Source organism: Podarcis filfolensis (assembly GCF_964270895.1).
Source record: "Podarcis filfolensis genome assembly, chromosome: 12".
NCBI lineage: Eukaryota > Metazoa > Chordata > Lepidosauria > Squamata > Lacertidae > Podarcis > Podarcis filfolensis.
Genome location: NC_139614.1, coordinates 44,996,933 through 45,024,646, shown reverse-complemented (window position 1 = coordinate 45,024,646; position 27,714 = coordinate 44,996,933). Strand labels below are relative to the sequence as shown.

Genomic DNA, 27,714 nt, shown 5'->3' with positions numbered 1-27,714 from the left:
CAGCGCTGTGTCTGTTTTCTTCTGCTGCTGCTGCCTTTATGCTAGTATTTTTAATGCACAAGCGTGAAAGCACATAATTCGCCTTGCAGATGGTGGAACATTATTAGTTTTTTAAAAGTTTTTTTTAAAAAAAAGCCGGAGAGATCTATTTCTTCTTCTCCTCCTCTAAAACGATGAATAGCCTTATTCTGGCATTTCAAAGAGTTTTTTCCTGCTTCTGTCACTGCCGAAAAAGAAGATCGCTCCGGCGATCCTTTAACCGCCTCCCTCCCGAAATTGCAATCAGCGCCTCCTGTGTGCTCAAAAGAAGGAAAGGCGAGCGGGCGGGCGGGCAAGCGAGCTTTGACTTCAACTCCCAGAACCCCCTGTGCGCTTTCGTCCCGCCTTTAAACCCAGGTAGCTTTCGTTCGATTGGCCCACCGAGGTCGACTTTTAACCTATCGGCTGCGACCTCGCTCTACCTCCCTTGTTGCTAGGCGGGACTGGGACGCAGTTGCCTAGGTAGCCTAACCTAAGCTGCGGCCTGCAAGTTTTTCCAGAGCCCGAGGGGAAGTAGCGGGCGCCGTCGGGGATGCTGCATCTCGGGGCGGTCGCGTGCTGTTATGGAGGGCGATAAGGTGAGCTGCCCGTCTGTGTGGGGGCGCGAGGGGAGGAGGAGGAGGAGCGGGTCGGTGGTGTAGTGTAAATCTCGCCCGGAGAAAGGCTGGAGGTGGAGGTGGGAACGGGGGGGGGTCATCTTTGAAAGGGCAAATCAAACTCTTAGGCTGCAAATGTACATGGGAGCAACAGAGCAGGAGTTTATTCAGTGCAAACACGCCTAGGAATGGGGTGCAAGTCTCGTTGGAGAACTTCGGCTGGGCTTGCTGCTTAGTTAGGCACGCACAGAATGGGGTTTCAAATACAGTGGTACCTCAGGTTAAGTACTTAATTCGTTCCGGAGGTCCGTACTTAAGCTGAAACTGTTCGTAACCTGATGAACCACTTTAGCTAATGGGGCTTCCTGCTGCCGCCGCGCCGCCAGAGCACGATTTCTGTTCTCATCCTGAAGCAAAGTTCTTAACCTGAAGCATTATTTCTGGGTTAGCGGAGTCTGTAACCTGAAGTGTGTGTAACCTGACGTGTATGTAACCCGAGGTACCACTGTACTTGGATAGCTTGTCACAGAGATGATGGGGATCCTCCACAGGGAGAGGGTTTGAAGCAGTGGGTTAAAGTTATATGTATCAGCAGGGATTCGACCAGATGGCCTTTGAAGCCCCTAGCAAATCTGGGACTGATTTCTTCATACTTCCCTGGGAGTGAGTGCTGCTTGAACTTTGTTGTTTAGTCGTGTCCGACTCTTCGTGACCCCATGGACCAGAGCACGCCAGGCACTCCTATCTTCCACTGCCTCCCACAGTTTGGTCAAACTCATGTTCGTAGCTTCGAGAACACTGTCCAACCATCTCGTTCTCTGCCGTCCGCTTCTCCTTGTGTCCTCCATCTTTCCCAACATCAGGGTCTTTTCCAGGGAGTCTTCTCTTCTCATGAGGTGGCCAAAGTATTGGAGCCTCAGTTTCAGGATCTGTCCTTCCAGTGTGCACTCAGGGCTGATTTCCTTAAGAATGGATAGATTTGCTCTTGCAGTCCATGGGACTCTCAAGAGTCTCCTCCAGCACCATAGTTCACTGATGCTCAGGATGTCAATATTTATTCTTGCCATCTCATTTTTGACCACATCCAACTTACCAAGGTTCATGGTCCTTGCATTCCAGGTTCCTACGCAATATTTTTCTTTACAGCACTGGACTTTCCTTTGCTTGAACTTGGGTGCACCCTAAACAGGTGTTTGCTGGAAAGTAAGCCTTGCTGTGCTCAGTGGGACTCGACTTCTAATAGGTGGTTGAAGGATGCTGTCCTGGTCATTGCCATTTCAAACGGGAAGTCGGAAGGTGATGAGCTGCACACTCCTGAATTTGAGCACGGCAAGGTGGTTAAACAGTGTTGGGTAACTGTCCTGCCTTGACTATAGTTCTGCAGCCACCAGGCTCCCAAAACACTTTGGCTGCTGCGTCTGGTTTTCTAGCCTTCTGAACCTCTTGTCTTCCCTTAAACCTGGACTTGTGCTGGAACAGGGCCCCACCCCCACTGAATCTGCTATAGAGGGTGAAAAGGTGAGCTCCTAGAATGTGAGGAAGGGGGAGAAGAGCTTAGTTTCTGCACTAGCAGCCAGTGTGGTGCGATGGTGCCATCCTCCCAATAATGGCACAGCTACAGCTACCTGGATGGGGCTGCAGAGGGGCAGAGCAGGTGATGAAGTTGGAACTCCATGGATGCACCAGCAGAGTTGGCCCAGTACTCCTGGCACTGTGTCCATGCAACCTTGATTTTGCTGCTGCCCCATCCAGGTAAACTGTAACAACTCTGGTGTTGGAAGGGAGGCTCCGTAACTGCCCTACCACACCAGCTGCTACTATCTCATTGAAAATTATCTAGTTTAATAGGTTTAAATGACTATGAAGATTTCACTATTGGTCTCTGCAGTCCAAGCAAACGCCCTCTATAATCTCCCATCATTTCCAACTGATAGCATTGTAGTTTGAGTGCTTGTTCAAAAACGTTGACCAGATCGTAGTTTTATTTATTTATTTTATTTATTTATTAGATTTGTATACTGCCCTATGCTCTAAATACAGCTCTCAGTTTAAGATACCTCTCCCCACCATTCTTTTTGGTCTAGAGAAGAACCAAAGATGACACTTGGAAATCAGATGAACTAAAGAAGCATCTTAAGGTAAGATTCATTTGTACCTGATGGCAATAGCAGAGGTGGCGGCCAGAAGAGTTGAGGTGAAGTAAGTGGTGGAAGCTCAAGAGGCCCGCCTCTCTTCTTGTGCTGCCAGTAGGACATCCCTGAGTTTTGATGAGAGGGATGTGTGCTGTGTTGCACCTAGGATGAAGAAGATGAGCACCAAGGCTTTGAGGAACACCCCCCCTGCTGAGTTGGGTGAGAAGGGAGTATGTTCCAGCGCACAGTGTTGCAGCTTGTCTTCCCTGTCTCTGGGGTGGCCAAGACTTTGAGGAGTGCCCTCCTCTCACTGAGTTTTGGCGAGCGAGGGAGCATTCTGGTTGTGGTGGAAGTGGAATGGGGAGGCCATGACTGCGGAGTTGGCATCAGAAGGCTGACAAAATGGAACAGGCTGCCCCTGAAAAGGTGGGTCTTCAAAGACAAAAAATTGGTATACACACACACACACACGTGTGTGTGTGTGTGTGTGTGTATATATATATATATATATATATATATATATATATATATACATATACACACACATATATGTATGTATATGTATATGTGTGTGTGTGTTTGTGTATAAAAAATGTTACTATTGCGTTTCTTGTTTCCTTCTTGAGGTGTCTCGATCAGATAGTCAGTCTGAAGACGGGAGACATCGGCAGAGGAAATCACGAGAGGGTGACAGCAATGATGCTGATGACTTGCCAAAGGATCAAGAGAAGGTCAGAGTGAAATCAAAAGAAAAAGCAGTTGAAAAAGTGAGACTTATTAAATCGAGTGACGTAAGACATAAGAATGAAAGGAAAGAGAAAGGAAGAGAAAAAGATCATCCCAGAGAACACGAGAGAGAGAAAGTTAAGCTAAAACATGTCCAAGAAGAAAAACATAACACTGGGAAAAGTGGTGAGAGACACAGCGGCAAAGAAAGAGAGAGGAAGCATAAGAAAGATGACCCCAATCAAACACTGGTGGAAAATGCTATGGAGGCTTTTGGGGAAAGAGATAAAGAACATTATAGAAGAAGAGACAGCAAGGATCATGCAGGTGGGATGGTTTGTTCACTGTATGTATTTTTAAAATAATGCTTTAGAAGAAGGTGAAAATGGGCCTCAAAACTCTTGCACAGGAGGCATGGCAGTGACATGGATTGCAAGCAGTTCTACACAATGTCTTTTTCTTTTCATCTCCTACTTTGTAAAGATAGTCTGTCTTAACAAGATGGCAGACCTAATAGACTAGGGAGTTTCCTCTCCATAGGTATCTGGGTTTTTTTTCTTTTAAGCTCAGTTTCTTTTTCAGAGATGCTTGCTCCCATGGGAGTGGTCTTCCTTCCAATTCAATTGGGTGGAATCCATCAGTACACCTATGTATCACTCTGTCTATTCCTCTCGGAGGTGAAGGACATTTCTTTGCTCCCTCCTGTGCTTATAAACCCATATAGGGAGGCTGCACGATCCTCCATTCCACACACACACACCCTTCTCTAGACATTGCTTGTCTTTTGCTTCATAGGAAGGAGGGTATTTTCTTCCAGTGCCTCACATGATGGATGTCCTAGCGCAAAGAGATTTGAATAATAATAATAATACCTTTATTGTCAATGTATCTCGAAGATAGATTTGGAAACCTTGAAAAAGCTAGTTTGTGCGGAAAAGTTAGATGATACTTGTGTGTGTGTTTTTAACGTTTCCAGTAATTCCAGTAATTCCCCTAGTTTGCTATTGGTTATATACTGCGCACATTACTTGAAACAGGCTTGGAATTGAAGTAACAGCCCTGAAATGCTTCTTGCAGAGATGTAGCACATACTGTATTTGTGTTGTATGTAGTGTAAGAGACTGAAATGTACTGAAGATAAAACTTCTTAATTTTATAGATGTGATTATGTTTTAGATCACCCAAAAGTAAAAGATGAAGAAAGAGAAAGAAAACACAGAGAGAGAGAGGTAAGAGAAGGTAAAAAAATAATCCTTGTTCTTAAAAAGAAAAAGAGGGGAAGTGTAAAGAAAAAGAAAGAAAAGTTAGCAACTCAGAAACTGCAAATATGGTATGCTCCCCCCCTCAAAGATGCCTTAACAGATTGATAATTTCTTCACCTCCTTGAGTTTTTCACTGCCCTTTTTGCTCTTCCCACTTCTCCAGTAATGTGCCAAAAATATTCTCAAAAGAATGCGCAGTACAGGCTTGTTGTTGTTGTTAGTAGTAGTAGTGGTATATTTCTGAGCTACAAAATTGTTAAATTTCAATTTTGGTTCTTTAAAATAACTTTTAAAATTATTTCTCTTCAGAATGAAGAGAGCAGGGATACTTTGGGTGAGACACACAGAGATGAAGAACGTGAACACAGGCACAAGTCACACAAGGAACGGGACCCAGATAAGGAAAGAAGAAGGCACCGAGAGAAGAAAGAGCATGAGCTCTTAGCTGTAGAAGGAAAAGAGAAGTTTTTGAAATTAAGAAGTTTCACATCTCTCAGGGATGGGGAAGAAGGGCACACCTCCAGGAAACATAAGGAGCAGTCTCACTATGAAGACAGACACCGTAGGGAGAACAGTGAAAGACAACACAGAGAAGAAAACGAAAAGAAGAAGAAAGACCACAAGGTTTGCTTTACATTGGCTTTAGCTTCCTAGCAGTGCTGGCTAATATAAAATACAGAAATTGTCAGATTTTCCTTGGAAATCGAATTTGTGTCAGAAGCGAACAAGATATGCTGAGAAAATATCAAGAAATACTGTGGCTTGAAACAAAAATACTATATTATGCTTTTCCGCAATGGAAAATTATTCATTAGAAGCCAAAAGTCAATAAAAGAATTGATTGGTTTTGTTACGCTTTCACTGTATATGTATGCCGTCCTTCTCTCAAAGAGTTTAGGGTGGCAGCATACATTGGATTATTCAATTTTATGCTGAAAAAGTGTGAAGTTTGCTGCTTGCAAAACATGAGATAAATTTGATGTGAGGGCCTTGTTTTTGAAGTAATCTACATTTCATTTCACAAAGTAGTGCATTGCACAAAATGTTATGTGCTCTTCTTTCATGGTACATATAAGCTTTATTTGCAATATAGAGAATAAGTCAACTTTTCAGGAATTTCTCAAATTTAGCTAGTTCTGTACGTCTGAGGTACACTTTCCCACAACAGAAAGCAGCAGCTAAACTAATTAACAGGCTAGTCCTCCCATGTTTACTTGAAAGTAATTCTCACAAAGTAACGGTATTGTGCATATAATAACGATATTATATAGCCTTTATGTAGACTAACAGTTGCTTGTCACATGCCTGTGTACTGTGTTTGCTGACTGTGTTTTCCAAACATATGACAGCCATACCAATCCATTTTTGATCTTGAGTCCATGCCTTAGGGACCCAGGTCAATGATAGACCTCCATGACATGTTATTTTATGGCATGCTTTAATTCTTTTTAAGGAGTGCTGTGAATACAGCCCTAATACAGGCATTGTTTGCATAATATATGATGCCTATCTGGTGAATGCTAGCAATAGCCTTAATTGTTGCTAGTTTTGTCTTCTTTAAAAATGAAGCTGTATATACTAAGAGTCATTGATATAAGAGAGCACGTGCACCTGTTAATGCATATAAGGAGATACTTGGTCGTGTTGAATGCTGTGAATCATTGTATTTCGAACAATATATTTTTCAGCACCGTGAACATAAAAGCCAAAGCAAGAGTTCAAGGCATGAAGCTGAAGCAGGTCATCCACGTGAAAGGTGGGCTCTGTTTAAATAAGTAAGAGTAATCCTCATTGGGCACAGTGGAGCTTAAAGGTAAAGGTAAAGGGACCCCTGACCATTAGGTCCAGTCGCAGACGACTCTGGGGTTGCGGTGCTCATCTCGCTTTATTGGCCGAGGGAGCCGGCGTACAGCTTCCGGGTCATGTGGCCAGCATGACTAAGCCGCTTCTGGTGAACCAGAGCAGCACACAGAAACGCCGTTTACCTTCCCGCCAGAGTGGTACCTATTTATCTACTTGCACTTTGATGTGCTTTTGAACTGCTAGGTTGACAGGAGCAGGGACCGAGCAACGGGAGCTCACCCCGTTGCGGGAATTTGAATCGCCAACCTTCTGATTGGCAAGCCCTAGGCTCTGTGGTTTAACCCACAGCGCCACCCGCTTCTTCTGAATAAATACAGTGGACCCTCCGAATATGAACTTAATTCGTTCTGGGGGTCCATACGTACCCCAAACAGCCCACAACATGAGGCGCCACTTCCGCGCACGTGTATACAATTCCAGGTTTGCTGCGATCACAACCTGAAAGTTACATTACCCGAAGGTAACATAACCCGAGGGTCCACTGTATCTGTAGGTTTCCTGCTTTGCAGGGAGTTGGACTAGACGACCCTCAGGGTGTCTTCCAACTTTACGATTCTATGATTTTATTTATTTGTGCCTGGCATTCTTTGTCTCCAAAGTGTGTGCAAAGGCAGACTGCTTACCCAAGTTAGAGCGACATGGGTGTTTTGATTGCTTGTGTCCTGCGTTCCTCCTTTTGATTAATTTTCCAGGGGAAGAGGGGCCTGAAAAATATATTTAAGGCAGTAATCCTGTTTCATTTTTCTGGGAGTAAGCCTCCGTGAATTCAGTCACACTTACTTTGAAGTAGACATATATAGGATTGCACTGTAAAACTCCTAAAATAGCCAACATACATATTTTGGAAGCATCATTGTATTTTTTTTTAGATGGTGCTTTATAGATTTGAGGGAAATATTTTCAGTTTCTAGGCATCAGCTTCTTGGTAATTTATTTATTTGCTTAGACATTTTGTGATTGTGTTGGATATGTTTTCCAGCCTGACAAAAAGCTATCTGACTTCTTTTTGATATCTTTTTGATTCCCTAGGGTCCTTGTTTCAAACAAATTAAAGCCCGCCACGGGGTTACATGCTGCTTCTTCCTCTCCCTTTCCTTTTGAACTGCTTAGCTCTATTCTTGGGATAAGAGCAAGTGCTTCTGGCATCTCTTTGTTAAGCTTGGATAGGTCTTTATATTTAACATAGTGAGAAACTGCTTTATGCGAATTCTGCAATGAAATGACGGTCTTGGCCATGAGCGTTGGGAGATATCTTTTAGTTATTTGGAGTGGGGAAGATTTAAGTTTTATTTCATGAGTTGTAGGATTGTTTTAGAAATCCATTCTTTAAGACTTGATGAAATGTCATTCACATTTTCTGCTTACTGTAAGTGAGAGCTGATCCAAAATTTGAAAGCTGCCAAACCTTTGTAAGCAAGGATCTTGTTTGATTTTCTGCCATCAGAAATATATGGATACTTTGGAAAGGACGGGGTGAACTCCACAGTACGTCTATTGTTCCTCAATATATTCTCTCATCAAAAGCAAATAATTTCTGTGTTGGAGAGACATTACAAAGGGACAAGGCATTGTTATGAAAAGTAGTTCAGTGCTGTTCTTATAGGGGTTCACAGATCTCACTATGTGAGAAAGTCACATGTTACAGTGTAAGTAGGAAAAGATTCAACATAAATCACTTATCATTACCCCCCCCCCCGCTTCCCAGCATAGCTTATTTGAACAGGTGTAAAGCAGTTCTGAGACCTTGTTTTCCACAGAAATAGTGTTTGCTTGGTAGGCACTCCTTTTAATTCTGTGTTTGGTGTTTTTTTCTCATTATAGTGGTACAAAAGAAAAAGTAAAGAGCCATGTCAAGAGTGAAAAAGATGCTACAAAACGAGAAGTAAGTGGTTTTATTTGGAGTGTTCTAATGCAATAATATTGTAGGAATTAGTAATAAATCAAAGGAACAAGAACCTAAAATTTAGTGAAGAGTTACAAAGGGGGACTCCTAATATAACGCACAGCCACACCATGTCAATCTGAATAGGAGAATTAAGTATATACTTGTTTTTCTTCACTTTCAACTAATGGGATTGGAAGGTGTTTATCTTTATTTGAATTGTGCTTATACTAAACTTCTGTTCTATATCGTTGAAAGTTTGCACCCAGTTCTAGGGCTTGGTCTTCTGCATGCTTACATATAAGTGAGTTCTACTGAGCTTAGTCGGCTTTTGCATAAAATTGCAACCTTTTGGCACGATCCTATTCATGTCAACTCAGAAGTAAGATCCATTAAGTTCAGTGGGACTTACTCCCACAGTAACTATATATTGGATTGCAGCCTTAGACACATTTACATGGATCATGCACAAAATGTATTGTTAGAAACTTCTCATGCTTTCTCTCTCCCTGGAGAATTTTAAAATACTCACGATTATTTATGAACGTAGACAAAAAAAATCTAAAAATGATGTAGTCTCTGGCTGACTGCAGTTTTTTAGTCTTTCAGTCAGGGGCTGAGTGTTCCAGAGTGCGCACCCAATGAATACATAAAATAAAGTTTAAAAGAAAAAAATACTGCCTTTCATACATTTCATATAGATTACTCAACACTGTACAGGCCACAGCATATTAGAGAGCAGGAGGCTCATCATGGGAGAGATGTATTGGTAGAGCAACTTCCAGAAGGGTAGTTTTCTTTTTTTGCATTTATGGTAACAAACATAAGACAAGAAAAAGTGTGTGTCAGAGCTGCCCGAGGTCCCAGCTCACAAAGGACCAACGCCACTTCATTGTTAAATACGAAAGTCTTTATTGAAGTTCAGTTTCACTTCCAGAGCCGCAGTGTGCAGCTCTACGTCTCAACTTTTAGACCGCTGATGCTCCGTCTGAGTCTCCTCCCCCCATACACCAGTTTAAGACTCTAGCCTTACTCCACCTCTTCCTCTGTTCTTTCCGCCTCTGGTTCCGCCTGTCCGTTGGGGTCTCGCCCTTTCTAGACTCTTCTGACGCTGAATCCCCTGAGCCTTCCCCCTCCCTCTGGCGGGCTTTAGGAGCTGGTTCCCCATCCGGGTCTCCTGCTGTCCCCCGCGCCTGTACATTTGAACTTGGCGCGCGCGCCCAGCCAGCAACTTTCCTCCTGACCGTTTCACTGCTGCTGTCACTGCTTCCCCCTTCGGGGAGGCTAGCTGCAACTGACCTCCCCTCCGTTGGAGGCATGGTCAGCCCTGACTCACCTTCTCTCCCCGCTGGAGGAGACGCTGGCCCTGGCACATGTGACTCTTCCCCCCCCCCACTACGCTCTGGTGGGGAAACTGGTCCTGATCCCCCGCTGCTGCTTTGGGGTTCCCCGCTGGCTCCTTGTTTCTGGTGTGTTCCCCCTGGGACCCCCCTTGCCCTGACCATCGGCGCCCCCTTCTGGGAATCTTCTGATTCGCTGGAGAAGCTCATGGAATCTCTCGGGCCACTGTCATACTCCCCTACACTGCCCTCGGATTCTTCCCCTTTGCTCTCCATTTCCTCTCTCCCCTGTGCTCCTGCTCCTGAGCCCCTGACAGTGTGTCTTGTTGCATCTTCAAAGTTTGATTGTGGCATAAGTTTGCCAACTTTGTCTGATGTTGTTGACACTGGACATGGCGAGACGTCCTAAATAAATATAATCAAGGAATATATTTAGCATGCCTGTTTCTAGTGTCTGGCATAGTCAGGATTTGGGGTGGGAGTTGTTCTACAGATAAAATACATATAAAATACAGCGAGGCTTTTCTTAGACTGAGATATTAACATGTGAGGAAGGGCAACCTTGGGAGTTGAAAGCATAATATAAGAACTAAGGTGTATTATTAGAACTCCCTGCCACATTTCAATGCTTTTCTCTTATGAGTTGTTTTATCTATTGATATGTTAGCGCCACAAAAGTAACAACCTGTCAGCTGCGGGATCCCATCGGCAAAGGCTATCAAATGAAGAAAGTGGCAATGTAAGAGCTGCATATTATTACGTTCATTTTTTAAGGAGCACAGCCAGTTAAATCTCACTGGTGAAATAAATTCCATTAATGTTTTTATTTCTACAGCTATATCATGATTTAATTCTGTTGTTTGCATTTTCTTGCTAGAAACCAAATAAGGACACACCTTATCCAGATGCAGATTATGATAATGATTCTGTGAACTATGAAGATGATTTTGAAGTGAGTGCAAAGGAGTATTTTTTGAAGAAGCTAGCAGTACCAAATAAATGTAGCTGATCCACAAGCAGTAGGAATATAGGAATTTAATTGCAATGACTTCACAGCCACTTAAGAGTTCTTTAAATATATCATGGGGTGGTGCTGGGAGGTGGGGTGGGACTACAGTCGTAGTTTGGTTTTCAAACAGCTTAGTTCTCGAACGTTTTGGCTCCCGAATGCCACAAACCCAGAAGTGACTGTTCCGGCTTGCCAAATATTTTTGGAAGCCGAACGTCCAATGGGGCTTCCAATTGGCTGCAGGAGCTTCCTGCAGCCATTCAGAAACTGCGCTTTGGTTTCCAAACATTTTGGAAGTCGAACAGACTTCCGGAACGGATTCCATTCGACTTCCAAGGTACGACTGTACTGTCAGCTACTGTCATAGAAAAATAGAAGGGAAGGTAGTTGCCTTTTACTGAGTCAGCAGACCATTAGTGGTATTGTTATTTATCACCTGCCTTTCATACTAATGTTCCAGGGCGGGTTACAATTATTAAAACACAATATAAAAAATAGTTTAAATAACTTACAATCACAGTAGTAGAGAAACTGGGACTTTCTCTGCTACTCAGCTATGACCCACACCCAGAGGCTCCTTTCCTTCATGTCTCAAGGAGGCCTGCATGTTTTTTGTACAGAACTCCACCCAAGGGAGCTTGTTTCTTTAAAACAAATTGCGCAGTTACTTCCGCTTACACTGTTCATTAAATGTTATTCTTAGTAATGGATATTAAACCACCACCATTTTAAAAGAAAATCTGCAGTGGCAAGAGGAAGCTTGAAAGCTTTTAGGGTTGCAGAATTGGCAGTGGAATTTGCTGAGCAATACCATTGGTATGGGCTTTTCATTTGTGCTTTAAGAAAAGTAACCGCTACTGTTCTTATTGAAGGATTATGAAGATGATTTTGATGACATAGATGATGAGAATGAGGATGAAGGTGGAGATAGCCAAGAGCAAGAAAAGGAAGAAAAAGAAACAAAAGAAAAAGTAAGAAAAATTCCAGTAGCCAAGAGCGCAGAAGTAGAAGCAATTCAAAAAGCAATTAATGCTGAAAACGAAAAGATTGAGACCTTCCTCCCAAAACAGAGAGAGAATCCAAAAGGAAGGGAAAAGGAACTGAAAATAGGTATGTGACTAGGCACTTACTTTCGGTTAGCAGTCATAAGAGTGACCCATTGTGGATGTACACAAATTTGTTGCACTTATTGTACAGTGTAAGGTTATTTCCTGTGGTTTTAATTGCAACGAAAGGTGAAGTAGGCAAGCTTGTTGTTCTTTTTGACCATTGCAGGCTTCATCCTTGTATATTGGAGCCATCTGCTTGTATTTTAAAGATTTCATGAATATACTTACTATCTTGCAGAAAGGCAAGAGTCACCTGCTCGAAGTCCTGTTTCTGGAAAGTTCATTGATTTCCAAACTGCCAAACAGCGGCAAAGTATCAGAAAGATTGCCAGTGAGCAGAAGTAGGTGGTATTAAAATATATCACTGCATGTAACTTTTGCAAGATGGCTTGCATGTAAACTTCCAATAGTTTTGTTTTTTTTTAATGTTACAAGTGTTGTACGCCTAACAAAGTGCAATAAAGTATTTTGGTTAGCAATTCATATGTACTAGGTCTAAATTGTTTGCATGTGTCACAATCCTATAGGGATAGAAATCGGTTCATATTTGCATGATTCTAGAACAGCAGCTTATCTGTGGAGGTGCCAGAGAAGACAGAAAAGTCTTTCTGGCCTTTCCTGATGTCTCTCTTGACTGGGCTCAGACTCTGTGATGTAGTAATCTTAGCCAATGCCAATTTATATTGGGCAGAAAACTATTTTGTCCCTAATCTGCTCTGTCTATCCCCAGTATAAGGAACAAAGCTATGTTTCCCTTTGTTAAGGAAGCTTGATGATTTCCACTCTTGACCTAAGGCAAGTTCTGCTTCAAAGTTGAGCTCATGCAGGATATCTTTTGGAAGAAGGGGGAAATGTCTCCTTATTATTTTTCTAGTTTAGCAGTCTGGTGATCACAGTCCAAAAACTCTGCTCAGAGTTTCCTTCCTGGGGAAAAACGTATAGATAACTAGTTTCATCTTAGTTTTTATTCAGGAAAATCAGATTGTTAAATCGGTTTTTAATTTGTTTTGTTTTTCTTGGTTGTAAATCGTTCTGAGACCTTTTTGGTGGGAAGAGATATGAATTTAATAAACCTAAACCAGGAGTATTCTCTGTCACCTAATATTACTGTTTAACATATACTTAGAGTCAACGTACATGTTACATTTAAAACCTAAGGTATTTTAAGTGTAAACCTAAAAGCACAGAATATGAATGCTATAAATATGTGCTTGCAAAAACATGTATTGTGCAGATACATGTTAGGCAGCTATGATTTGCTACAGATCCCTGTTGATCTTACATTTGGTGACAAACCTGTGTTGCTCCCTGTGTAATGTCTGAAAGAGCCCTTAGTGTCGACAGCATGCTATGTGCAGTAAAGTATACAGAAATGAAACGGCTCCTACCCAGGAGGCATTCAGTTGCGTTAATCTCATTCTCCTTAAAGTGCACTGGAACTGCAGACATAAAACCATTCCTTCAAATTATGTGCCTTGATTTTGAACTCTTTGCTCTTCCCTTTAGCAGTGAGAATATTTCTAGACCTTATAGTACATGTCACTATAATTAGTTCTTACTATCCATTTTGCTTTCTTGTGACGTGTTTTCAAGGAAACGTAGCATTGAACTGCTCCGACTTATTGACCTGGACTTTTCAGTCACCTTCTGTTTGTTGGATTTGCCTCCAGTGAATGAATATGACATGTATATCCGGAACTTCGGGAAAATAAATACCAAGCAGGTACACCGCACAGCATATTCATTCTGACTGCTCTCATTTCTTGTTCGCTTGATTTCCTGTTCCCTCTCATCCCTTCTCCCTTTTCTGGTGTGTTTTTAGCCTACAGATAGGAACTATGCTATTTTTATTTATTTGTAAGCCATTCTGGGAGCTTTCCTGGCTAAAGGGTGGGTATAAATGTTTTGATTAAATAAATACAACATTTTCAGTACTGACAGTACCCCAAAACATTCATTGATTTCTGATAATGAAGTTGGCAATGGGGTATCTGTTTCTAATGCAAGAGAAATCTATTACATTTGCCATTGCTAGTACTTTTAAAGCCAAGAGTTACAGCCATAAGAATTTTCACACTAGGGCAAACTAGAAAAAAAAGTTAGCTACTTAGTTGGTCTCATCCAGATGAAATCAGTTAGACCTTAGGTCTTCACTGTGTTCTTGGTGTTAATGGATAACAGAGCAATCCTAAGTATAGGATGACAGCATAATTTATGCTAAGATAAATCATGCCAGTGTAATTTATCCTCTATTCCAAACTCAATTCAGGAGTGAGGCTGCTGCCAGCTGAACCAACCTGAACCTAGCAGATGGAAAACAAGCCTTTAAAATAAGAGTTTGACTTGCACCACTCTTTTTGCCAGTGTAAGTTCCATTGGGTTGCCAGGTCACATGACTGAGCTGAAAGAGGTTTGGAATAGGTGCAAGTTTCTCTTTGTCCCATCACACCCCTTTTGGGGACTTCTGCTGGCTTAAATTCCACCATATGAACACCTGGATGAGGGAGTTTCATTGGCTCATCCAGGAAAGTCCAAGATCCATCTATTCCAAACATCCCTCCCTTTGGTTGCCTTGACTGAGTCTTCCAGGCCAGGAATATTTGGATGCTGCTATCCATTATTGTGAGTAATAGTGTTCCTTGCTAGTCAGCAGCTTCCATTTAGTACCCCCAGAGAATATACTGCAAAGTCAACAGAACAGACCTTCCAGTTCATTTATTTTATTCCTTGGGCACCAAATGCATAGTTCATGTTTCCATGGGATTCAGCAAGATTAATGTGCCCGTCTCTTCTTGATTCCAAACAACTACTTTTTAAACTCAGTACTATAGGCAATCATGTTCAAAAATTTTATCTTAAACATCCAAAGGAAAAAAGAAACATATTTTCTTTATACTATGAACTAGATAATGCAACTTTGTACAGTACCTTGAATTTTTCATGAGGTGCAAAGTATTTTGGGATATAGCAGATGGGTATTTCAAGTGGCTCACAGCTGCAGGTGCTCAGAGTGAATGGGATATTTTCATATTTCTGCTTTAGGCCTATGTACAGTGGAATGAAGATAACCTGGACAGGGATGTTCAGACTGACGAAATAGAGACTCAAGAAAAATGGACCCAACATCCTGGAGAAACTGCCGTTGTGTCTGGAGGTGATTATTAATTAGATATGTAGAGGTGTTAAAATGTAATATAATTCAAGAACACGCTAAGAGAAACCTCATTATGTATCTCTTATTATCAAGTGGTCATTTCCTATTGGCTTTAGCAGCATAAAATGTAAAAGCAGTTTGGAACTTTCTGGGTAATGTATTCTCGTCTTTCCTTGGGTCTCATTTCAGGTCCAAAAAGCAGCAGTGATGTATCTTCCCTTACCCTAAAAATTGATTCCCAGAGATTGGCAAGTTTTCTGAGATCCGCTTGTCAGGTATATATTTTACTTTTTATATTCATGCTTAAAATAATAATTAGCAGTAACCATAGTCTGGAGCTTAATATATTCCTTACATAGGCAAGAGTCAGAGTGATCACTTGTGTTTCCCCTCACCTGGTTTTCATTCTATGGGATGGTTTTCCTTAATCAAGTAGGAATGGGTACCCAAGGAGGAACAAACTCCTCTATAACAGCTCCGCAAATTCAGTTTTTCCACTTGTCTTGAAACTACCCCACAAAACTTTCCCGCCATCTTCTAAGTCATTGAAGTGAGGTAAAAGCAGTTTGAGCCAGCAGACTACTTAGCAGGTTATTAACACTGAAGGAAAGACTAATAGATTTCCCCCCACATTTCTAACAAATACTATTTTTTTTAAAGGTAATTGAAGTTCTGCTTGAGGAAGATCAAGTAGCAACGCAGCCCCGGCGGAATCTGAGATCACGACCATCCAGTCTGTCTATTAGTGACAGGTGCTTCCAGTTAAACACCAATCTTCCTTTCTTGAATGGTGAGACGCTTTTTGCTCTTCATCTTGTACCGGGGCACCAGAAACTCCTATTCTTTTGCAGACGTGTCTAGATCTTCTGCCTGACTGATACATAGTAAAAGTCATGATGTTGAGCAGTTTATAGAAGAACCTCCTTGTTCAGAGGCAGTATGCCAGATCCCAGGAACAAGAAACAGGAATGGGGCATTTTTGTTTTGTTCCCTGCTTGTGAATTTCCAGCATTATCTAGCCGGCTGCTGTTGGGAATGGAATTGTAGATGCAGTGAGACAATCCTTACATTCTTCTGATCCATCTGCAGCTCTCTGCAAAGTTAAATTCAACTAATTTGAATACAGAAGCATGCCTGTTAGTTTGCCTAGATACGCAGAAGGCACAAGTTTTACATAGCAGCAGCTTTTGTCTTGCAGGCTGAGGGCTAAAGTAGATAGGATAAGGGAGAACCACGATTAGACACCCTAATTACTTAATCAAATCAATACCCCTCAAGTGCTTCTATTTAAACCAAAATCAGACACCACCCTTCTTGCTTTTAACTAAAAAGGGAAACATTGGGAGATCCAACCACAAGTCTCCGTGTAGTTGAGCCATAATAGATTTTTAAAATGTAATTGTGATTTTTGGTTTCCCCTCCTAGGTCGAAGGGTATCCTGTTTGCACATCTCACAGGGTCAGAGGCAAGCTCTGCTTTCTGTTCATGGGTTTCCTGAAAAGTCAAATGACTTATCACTGGACAGCAAATACATCATTTGTGTGTGGAATGTCTGGCAACCTTCTAGTCCTCAGAAATTGCTGTTTTGTGAATCTCAGGTATGCTTTAGCGATATGCCACTGTCTAATGCACTAGTGCCCACCTCTTTGTATATGAACTAATCTAATTGTTGCCGACAGACCCACATCAGCCACAACCGCACCCAAGACTCCTGTCTTACCTTTCGCTTCTAGTACTGCCACCTTCCCTGCTTTCCACTTTCATCACAGAAGAGAAGGGAAGAGAGAGAAACAAGGAAAAACTCTCTCCAGGTTACCAGAGTATTGTAAATTAAGTGGAAGGCTTCTATAACGGGATTTTCCCTCAAGTGCACACTAATAATATTTGAATACAGTGGCACCTCGGGTTAAGAACTTAATTCGTTCCGGCGGTCCGTTCTTAACCTGAAACTGTTCTTAACCTGAAGCACCACTTTAGCTAATGGGGCCTCCTGCCGCCGCCGCGCTGCCGGAGCACGATTTCTGTTCTCATCCTGAAGCAAAGTTCTTAACCCGAGGTACTATTTCTGGGTTAGTGGAGTCTGTAACCTGAAGCGTATGTAACCTGGAGCATACGTAACCCGAGGTACCACTGTATCTACAAAGCAGTTTGGGACTGCTAATCTAAAAATTGCATTAATTTTATATCCATGGTATGTTGTCCATTTCAGAGCATTCTGCCTCGCTATATGACAAATCTTGATAGAAAGATTGACTTGGTGTCCCTACCAGGTAGCCAAACCCCAAGTCCAGGTTCAACTGCAACTGAAGTTGTTCCAGTTTGATTCCGTTCAGGCCAATAAAGGTTCAGTAACTGGGTCACCACATGCGGGTCGACTGGCTCAGTTCTGATTAATTCCCTTAAGTCAAATATTAGAAATAAAATGTTTTAATTCAACTCAGCAGCAACATATTATTTAATTCCCACCTATAGAGACTGGCTGAGCACTGCAGCATGGGGAAGGCACTCTGTTATGCACAAGAATAATATCCTCTCTTCTTTCCTTCTTCCAGCAGCCTGTTTTATCTTTAAAATTTGCTACAGTGGTTTCTGTCTCAGTGAAGAAGCTTACATCCAGCTTAGCTTCCGCACCCCCTCTTACAGTCTGCCCTCTATGGGATTTTTCCTAGAGCGTGCCTGTGCATTTAGACAGTCATGGGCTAAACCCAGAACAGCTGTTGCTCGGGGAAAGAAAAGTCTCAACTCGAAGATTTGACACACAGAAATTCTTGTTTTCTGTGGGAACAAATGTGCATTGGGAATTCTTCGGATGCCCCTAAAGAGAGTGATCTAATTTATTTAACTTGTTTGTTTTACATGTATTTTGTAAACAAAGCAAAATATATGTTAAAACTACCAAGCTCATGTAATAGTCATTTGTATTTGGCATCTGTTTTAATGAACTTATGAAACAGAGTTTTCCAAGGGGAAATAAAGCACTGAAAAATTTCCACCCCACATCATTTAGATACATTTAGATCATTTAGATCATTTAGATTCAGGTGCTACAAAAGCTTTCAGACAGTAGTTCATCTTCTATTTTTGTTCGGTGGGTTGGGGGTTCATTCCTTTATGTTCTGTTTGATTCCATAGTGTACTGCATGTGAAAAACTGATTACTTTGTGTCATATTTTATAAATTTGTATACAGTGGTACCTTGGGTCTCAATTGTCTTGGAAGTCGAATGTTTCAGTTTTTGAATGCTGAAAACCTGGTTTTCGAACACTTTTTGGAAGTTGAACGTGCTACGCAGCTTCCGTTTTGAGTTTTTCATAAGTAAATTCTTCCGGAAATGCATGCTTCGGTTTTCAAACTTTACGGAAGTCGAACAGCCTTCCAGAATGGTTTACATTTGAAAACCAAGATGCCGCTGTACTGCCCTTCTTCTACAGATTTCAGATCAGTTCACAACATTAAAGTGTAAGATTAAGGGTTCAAGACTATACCCCCCCCCAATCATTGCATTACATTAAAACTATTTATATTATATCATTGGAATGGTGCTAATGTCAAATGTGTTCCACGTAGGCAAAACGAAATTTATAATTTCTCTTCCCTTCCATTAAGTTGGACTCCCATCGAACCAAAACACATTCAGTATAACTATATTTCCCTTATTTGTAATTCCGGGATATTTTCTCTTGCCATATAGGTGACATGCTGCTGCTTTAGTCCTAGTAAGGCTACTTTAGTGTTTGCTGGAACAATCGATGGTTCAGTGCTGGTATGGGATCTCAGAGAAGACTCAAGGTTGCACCACTGCATGAAGGTCAATGAAACAGATTGGACATTTCGATCTCCAACATTTTCTACCGGTTGGTCAACATCCCTTGAATGATATCATCACATCTGTTGCAACCTGAGTGGCCAGCACCATGATATCTAAAACAGTACATAAATATGAAGTTGTTCCAATTCCATTTTGGGTATTCTCCCCCCCCCCCACTCCATGCAAAAGATGTGTAAAAAGATAAGACAAAGGCTGAACCCATGTAATTAAAGTTGATGAAAAGAAGATCAGTGAAGTAGTATCAATCTTTTTTTTTTTTTTTTTGGTAGAATATATACCAAGCCTGGCATGTTTCAGAGGCTATTAGCAATACTTCCAACAAAGTTTAATTGTTTTTTAATTAATGCTTTTTCTATGTTTTCAGCGGTTCTCATTTTTATATGTAAGCTGCCCTGTCAGGGGAAAAAGGCGGAGTATAAATAAATAATGTAGTAAATCTAAATGTTATTCCTAGTTTGACATGTTTGCCATCTCACCACTCAAGTGGCTTGTATGATAACTTATGATTAATATTAGAGAGTTTAGAATTAATTCTGCTCCCTGTATCTTCTGAGGAAAAACACCCCCGCTTGAAATGCAATGGTCATGGTGCTTTCAGTATAATAGGGTTAACACTCAGTGAAGTTTTTAACATCATATGCAGTAATATAAACATGTATTAAAGAGAACGGAGACCTTATTTGAAATTTGTTTTTTTTATCACTTGTTTCCACACCAGTTTAGCAGTCACTACAGTCCTGAATTAAACAAAACGGGGGTTGGTTGGATGGGTGGACTTACTGTTTGCTTATTTCTCAACTATAGATGGAGTATTTGCCTCAGTAAACCACACATGTTCTGTGCTGACAGTCGAACCTGTCTCGACATCTGTCTTCAAGGAGCAGAATTGTGGTCTTTCCTACCTCTCATCTCAGGAAGGTACGTAGACTGCTCTCCAGAAATTTGACAAATATTCTTTGGAAATACAGGTTGTGCCCGCAGTTGTCATTGTTCTGGAATTCCTTGCCTGTAAACATTTCTGTAGTTCACAAGCCTGGTTGAATTAGCCAAAGTATGGCTTGTTTGAACATCCTAACTCAGTCTAGCAGACAAATAACCTTGGTTTATTTTCTGGGATCAAACCACGCTGTTAACTAATTCCATGGAAGCAAGAAGTTCGCAGGTGGTGTCCAATCAATAATCTACATCAAACAGCATGGTTTGCTAAAGGTCTCTCATTATTTTGTAGTCTTTGGCTTCTGTAAAGCTGGGGAGCCAGAGGTACTGTAGGAGAGCCATATTCTGAGTCAGAGCATGGCAACAGAGTTGTCCTCTGATGGGAAGAGCCCTGACGATGGCACTGCACGTTCTTCCTTCTACTCACCACAGTGAAGTCGCATGAACCTTTCCACAGTCGTCTGCCACACATTGCAGGGTCCTCATTTCATGGGTCATGGCAGATGTGAAGCCATAGTTTATTGCTGGCTTTTGAACTACGGCTTATCTTCACTACGTTTTGGCATTATGAATGAACCCAACAGCCTTGCTTAATTGTGGTTTATTTGACCATCCCAGCTACTTGGCAAACTAAGAGGGACGGGCAGTTAGAAAACAAGCCAAGCATTAGAGACACCTGCCGCAGGCTGGTCATTATTCTGCCGCTGAGTTTCACTGCACAGTTTGTTTCATTCTGTATTTATTTTATGGCATGGTGATATTTTAAATTGTTTCTTTCTATCAGCTGGCTTGAGGAACCTTGATGGGTGGAAAGGCAGCATATTAATTTAACAAACCAAGAAGTGAACATTATTGCCTCAGTGTTGAGGATAAAATTCTAGCATGTTAGTATCTCTGTTAATGCCTATCTTATGGGGGTCAAATTTAAGTGGGCAAAATAATGTATGATCAACCATAGTGCCTGCAAATCTATAATTACTGAGTTATCATTTTTCCTTGCAGAAATGTTAGGACTTTCATTTCAGATTGCCTCTATGGATGAAAACGGGACTCTCAGTCTGTGGGTGAGTTGGAACTTTTCCATAGCTATTACTCACTTGTTGCTCAGGCATATAGCTTTTTTGTGCAACTTTGGCTGTTTTTGAGAGAGACTTTACACAAACATTAAAGATGTTATCGCTTGGAAAATGCAGTTTCCCTTTCCTGCTAATTAGGGCATCCTGTTGTGAATCCTGTTTGTAAGTATCATGAGCATCTTTTTGGTTGGTTCCTAGTAAAACTAATAATAACCGCTTTTAAAGAATTACTCTGCTTTTAGATCTAGATTTCCAATGCAGTTCACACAAGAATGCTCCATACAGTAGTGCTTTCCCCTGCTACTACCGCTGTCATGCTTTCCTGTTTGTAAAGTTGTCACAAAATTTATTTCTGAGGAAGACCACTCTTCTGCTACACCTCTGGAGCATTTATGTATTATTTTAAAGATCTGTTTCACTCATATTCCACAGCAGTATAAAGCGCAGCCAATAACCTTTCACTACGCTGTGGGTTAAACCACAGAGCCTAGGACTTGCCGATCAGAAGGTCGGCGGTTCAGATCCCTGCGACAGGGTGAGCTCCTGTTTCTTGGTCCCTGCTCCTGCCAACCTAGCAGTTCAAAAGCACGTCAAAGTGCAAGTAGATAAATAGGTACCGCTCCAGCGGAAAGGTAAATGGCGTTTCCGTGCGCTGCTCTGGTTCGCCAGAAGCGGCTTAGTCATGCTGGCCACATGACCCGGAAGCTGTACGCCGGCTCCCTCGGCCAATAAAGCGAGATGAGCGCCACAACCCCAGAGTCGGTCACGACTGGACCTAATGGTCAGGGGTCCCTCTACCTTTACCTTACTAAGCTTTGGATGATATTGTATGCTTTCATTTGTGAATTTTAGTGTGGTAGGGATGTCTAATTGCACATTATATGCAAGATTTAAAATATATTTTAAGAGAATGATCCATTTAGGCAAGGAAGCTCACAACCAAATTTTAGGAAAGGAGAAGCTGGTCTTAGGGTATATTGTTTGGAGAATGCCTGCAAAGCAAACTTTGTTTTGAATAAGCAGCAAGTCGAGGAATAAGAACTAAGGTAGTACAGTTTTTAATTTAGTAAACTGCAGGGTAGGCAAAGTCTTAGTGAGAACATACGGAAAGCTGAAATATGTTTCAGAATGTTTGCGATGATACCTCCTCTTTTTTCTTGATTTTTTTTTTTTGCCACTTTTTAGGTAGTAGTTGAACTTCAAAAGGGGGATCTGGCAGGCTCACAAAGTGATTTAGGTAAGTGAAACTCCTCAGTGAAGCTGCTGTTTATGGAAGGGAAGGAAGACAAAGTCAGATACTGTGAGAAAAGGATTGTTGGTCATCACAAAAGCTTGGGATTGTTCTGGGCAGGTAGCCAACAGTGGAATTGCATGCAATACTTACATGAAGCATTAAAATAATGGCTCTGTATACCTAGAGTCACTCTAGGTGGTATCCTCTATCTACCAACTTTCCTTTGTAGAAAAATCTTGGACCTTGGAATACATGTTGGTCTGCAATTTCCATAAAGCACCAAATCAGTGCTGCTATTATTATTATTATTATTATTATTATTATTATTATTATTATTATTATTACAGTTCAGTTTTATTACTTACAGGCTTAATTCCAGGGGGCAAAATAAAACTGGTCCACAGCTCTACAGTCCAGCTGAATTGCAGGTAAAGATATGACACATTTCTTGAAGTTATTGTTCTATATAGCCAAGCATATTTCTTTGTTATAATCTGTGTTTTTCAATCTGAATCACTCCGTACTTTTGAAAACACTCAGTTGCTGGAGGTTTGCATTGTCCTCTCAAAGTGTAAAAGCCATTTAGGCTTCATATGCGCTTTTATACAACTGCAGCTGTGGATGTGGTTGCTATTTCTACCACATCCTGAGGGGAGGCCAAGCATTATGCTGCTGTTAGTGAAAAATCGTTTGGGAGAAGGATCCTCCCTCTAACAGTGGACTAAGCTGGTGAGTGCCAACAGGATTGTAGCCAAAATGGGGACACAAAGAAACGAGGGGGGGAGGTATCAGTATGCTTGGGGGAACCCCAAGATTTACAGCAAAACATTTTGAGAAAAGCTCCAAGAAATGCAGCTCACTGAGGGCTAAACATGTTCAGTATCCACACAATACTGATTGCCTGTTGTGGGGGGGAGGGACAGAAATTGGGGAGAAGAATGGAATGAAATGTCTTAGAAAAGGATATGAGACAGTGAATGAGAGCACTCTGCACTGCAACATTTCTACAATATATAAATTTATCCATTTGACATTTTCCCAGATTTTATTCAAGGGATACCGTGCTCATGAAGGTACCTCAGACACTGAATATTAAATTTCTGCCTTCAAATCCCAATCATTTTGTTGTCGGAACAGACGTTGTGAGTAATATTCTCTACTTAATTTCCCTATTGCCTCCTTTCTTCTCCTGAATGTTGTCCGTGATCCATCTGCATTTGTTAACATTTTAATGGCGACATCTTTAAATGCATGCACTTTCAGGTTCTTATTACAAATTGCTACATTTTAAGTTCTAAATAAAGCTAACAGCTCTCTGTAAAGTGTTTTTCATGGGGGGTTTTGTATTAAATTTATTCATTTAATATGCATACAAAACAATAATTTACATGCCTTACAGACAAACAAGCAGAAAGGAAAGAAAACAAAAAGGCAAAAAAATAGGGATAAAGGAAAATTACAAAAAATAGGTGGATGATAATACATCCTGGTGACTTCACCAGTGCCTGTCATCTTCAATTCTTTACCATTCTTGTTTACATTGCAGTTCATGTATCACTATGTTACTTGTTTTATTAAACTATTAAAACAACTTTACAAACTAGACTAAACATATCAGCATGCTATCTTTAGAGCAGTGTTTACTCATATATTCTTCAAACCATATGCATTGTGATCTAGTTTGGTATCTTATTGCTGCAGTTAATTTTGCCCATTCTGTAAATTCAGCTAATTTATATATCCAGTCCTCTTTTGTGGGTATATAATTTCCTTTCCAGATTTTGTTTTTTTTAAAGAAGTAGCCTACCTGGGTTGTTTCATTTAACGTAGCAGAAATAAGAGTCCCCACCCCCCGCTTTTTTTTAATTTGCAGGCTATAGTGAGCCATGGTACAAGGCATGAACTAAGAATACCTCCCCGGTGGTTCAAACCACAGCAGGGGGCGCCGAGATCAACCAGAATCAATGCTATCGACTTCTCTCCTTTTGGAAAACCAATCTTTTTGGTATGGATACCCATTTTCATTTCTTGGCTGGAGCTTATCCGGGCTGCTAACAGAGCTAAACGGGAAAATGCGTGTATCCTATAATGGAGCAGTCTTTGCTTTCTGTAAAGAGTTTTGCAAGTAGCATCAAAATTGCTCAGCCCCCCAGCTCTGGCAGCGTGACTCAGATTTCAGTCTGTTCTGAGATGAGGCAACAATAATAGTGTCTTGTAATTCTTCGTACAACTACAAACAGATGAATGTCAAGTGTAAGAACACACACAGTTACCTTTGTTTACATAAACTTGTAGCCAGACCATAACCATGTAGAGAAAGGGCCATGAACATGCAGCGTGACTGTAATAGCTGGACGGAGTGAAATTCTACAGTTGGTCAGGCTCTAAATAAGCGCTTAAGTCTACTCAAGGTGTTGATGGAACGTGCCCAGTGAAATGCTCTGCTTTGAAAATTAGGCCCCTATGCCATGTTGCAAACAGCTTTTATGACTCCCCTTAGTTTCCCAAAAGGTTTGCTGTGCAGTATGGGCCTAGGCTGGGCCTGCTATGACTCCTGAGCCCCCTTGGGCACACAGAAGAGGGTGGTACAGGTTTCTGGATTCAGATTATATGTTATAGCAATATTGGCCTGATTCAGACTATTATTCTAGTATTGTTTTGAATCTGGGAAAGAGCAGTGGGGTCGAGTGCTCCTCCCTTACCTTCCCCTTACCATGTGCTGGCTTCAGTATAACTATTCTAGCTTGGATTAAGCCAGAGCCACCCATTATGTCCCAAACTGGGGAAATCTGGCTTAATGTCAGTTAACAAACTGGGAAAAGAAGCTCAGGATGCTTTATGAAGCCTGGAACAATAATTTCAACAGGGCCACTGTGTATATGACTTGTACAGGCAGCCTCCGATTTGTGCAGGGGTTGCATTCTGCGCAACGGTGGAACACAAATAAGCGCATTCTGACGTGTTCTGCCCTCTTTTCCAGCCACTTCCAGGTTGCCTCCTGTTCAGTTGCTGCCTGTATATGTAATTACCGAAACTCACTTGGCAAGGGAAATAAATTTTGGCCTGCACCCACAAGTGAACTTTTGTGAATATTGACAGTGGAAAACGCAGCATCGCTTCTGCAAGATTTGGGTGCAGGGAATGACGCTCCCCAACCTGGCCTGTTACCCTGAAACCGGTTCAGTCAGAGATTATTCACAATAAGTTCAGTCTCTTTTCCTTGGTGCTAAGGCACAAGGGAGCAGGCCTGTTAATCACACAGCATGGTACTGTGTGATATATATTGCCACCACAAGAACCAACGCACAGAACAATTTCTAATGTCAGCCTTACCTTTTATTACCAGGGATGCTTGTGGCAATGCAAGCAATAAGGCAGCAGCAGGCAGACAGGAGGGAGAGCATTGGAGTTTGCCACTTATGTGCAGTTATTTGTGGGCAGTTAGTACATGCTGCGGGTGAGTGGCAAACTGTGTGCGGGTCCCTTTAGAGTTGGTTGTACCTTCTAATCAGTAAGAGGATTACTTGTGCCAGCGAACCGCTAAGGTTTTTGTCGTTATGTTTTCAGGTGGGCTGTTCAGATGGCAGCATAAGATTGCACCAAATGACCTCTGAGCTTCCGCTTATGCAGTGGAACAACAGCACAAGCGGGCAGCCCATCATTTCCCTGCAGTGGGCTCTGACCAGACCAGCCGTCTTCTTTGTCTTGGATGCCATGTCTGTCGTTTACATTTGGGACCTGCTGGAAAACGACTTGGCTCCCGTAGCCAAGCAGCCTATCTGGTCCGATAAGTAAGTCCATACATAGCACGGTGTTTTAGCGATAGTCATACAAACTTGGTATAATAATAATAATAATAATAATTAATAATAATTTATTATTTCTACCCCGCCCATCTGGCTGAGTTTTCCCAGCCACTCTGGGTGGCTCCCAATCAAGTGTTAAAAACACTACAGCATTAAATATTAAAAACTTCCCTAAACAGGGCTGCCTTCAGATGTCTTTTAAAGATAGGATAGCTGCTTATTTCCTTCACATCTGAAGGGAGGGTGTTCCACAGGGCGGGCGCCACTACCGAGAAGGCCCTCTGTCTGGTTCCCTGTAACCTCACTTCTTGCAATGAGGGAACCGCCAGAAGGCCCTCGGCGCTGGATCTCAGCATCCGGGCTGAATGAGTGACTGAACTACAAGTGACTGCTGTTCCCTTGCTATAAACTCCGATCTTCATGAGCTTTACACTTCCTTAACCCATGTAAAGATTACTATCATGGTCCAAGTAATCGCCACATTTGGGGTCAGGAAGGAAATCCTCCCCACGTTTCCCTCTCTGTTCCCTCTGGTGAATAATTTCCAAGCTTAAGGTAATTGACAGTCTCCACCCCCATCGTTCTGCCCGGACACTGAGGTCCAGCGCCAAGTGCCTTCTGGCGGTTCCCTCGCTGCAAGAAGCCAAGTTACAGGGAACCAGGCAGAGGGCCTTCTCGGTGGTGGCACCCGCCCTGTGGAACACCCTCCCACCAGATGTCAAAGAGGAAAACAACTAACAGACTTTTAGAAGACATCTGAAGGTGGCCTGTTTAGGGAAGCTTTTAATGTTTAATAGATGGTTGTATTTTAATATTCTGTTGGAAGCCATCCAGAGTGGCTGGGGAAAACACAGCCAGATGGGCGGGGTATAAATAAAGAATAATTATTATTATTATTAAATGGCCATGGCTTTGAGTCTCTCCTCTCCTGATGTTGAAGCAGCAGGGTGGTTGGGGGTAGAGACAGCTCTTGGAGGTGGGAGTGGGGAGAAGCTGATGCAAATGTGGGGAGGGGGTCCTTGCTGTGTCCCTCAGATGAAGCCACATGGAATGGCAGCTTGTGGAGGCCATTTTGGACAGGAAGCAGGAAGAGCCGAATGACAGTTGGTCCTAGCCAGGCAAATGGAGGGGGATTTACTTTTTCACCTTTCTCTCCCTCTCTTCCTCCCTTTGTTAAACAAGCACTATTTTCTCCTCAGGGTTATAACTATGGCTGTACTGGGCGAGCCTGAAAAACCCAGCGGTCTCCTGGGGATTGCCCTGGCCAAAGAATCTGGAACAATAGACATAAAGTACGTAAAGAAGAAGTGGGCACTACCTCAGCCCGAGGAATCTGAGAAATTAAACTTACTTCTGCAGCAGGCCTTGTAAAAAGAAAGAAAGACATGCCTTTCTGTGAATACACACATATGACAACCATTTGATTTTAGATGTATTTGTTAATATTTGGGTTTTAGCTTGAGTAAAATACATGATTTCATATTTTTTCATTCATCTTTGTAAATAGTATTTATATATTTTTAAAGTATCGACACAGTATTTGAACCTGAGATAGAGAATATTTTTATCAAACATAAAACAGAACAAATATTCATGATATTTTATGCAAAGGGGAGATATAAATTGTATTTATATTTAATTCCAAAAATGTATTTACTTAGTATATGCTATGCATTGCAATTGTTTATAGATATTTTAGAATAAAACAACATGCAGTCCTA

At 41.7% G+C, this 27,714-nt stretch overlaps 1 protein-coding gene across 2 annotated transcripts; it reads left to right on the top strand.

Moving 5' to 3' along the window:
- The first annotated feature begins 476 nt into the window (after positions 1-476).
- DYNC2I1 (dynein 2 intermediate chain 1) lies at positions 477-27,714 on the top strand. Of its 2 annotated transcripts, none has more exons than XM_083579334.1 (25): positions 477-617; positions 2,720-2,773; positions 3,394-3,820; positions 4,670-4,722; positions 5,065-5,379; positions 6,444-6,511; positions 8,440-8,500; positions 10,508-10,579; positions 10,718-10,792; positions 11,722-11,959; positions 12,197-12,299; positions 13,552-13,681; positions 15,001-15,112; positions 15,302-15,387; positions 15,773-15,902; positions 16,538-16,710; positions 18,804-18,966; positions 19,746-19,859; positions 20,880-20,941; positions 22,139-22,190; positions 22,555-22,615; positions 23,230-23,329; positions 24,061-24,192; positions 25,755-25,978; positions 27,193-27,714. In XM_083579334.1, the coding sequence occupies exons 1-25, from the start codon at positions 603-605 to the stop codon at positions 27,362-27,364; spliced, it is 3,192 nt and encodes a 1,063-aa protein (XP_083435460.1). In that variant the 5' UTR covers positions 477-602; the 3' UTR covers positions 27,365-27,714. The 2 variants fall into 2 exon arrangements, with proteins under 2 accessions (XP_083435460.1, XP_083435461.1); XM_083579335.1 differs by having other exon boundaries at positions 27,176-27,412.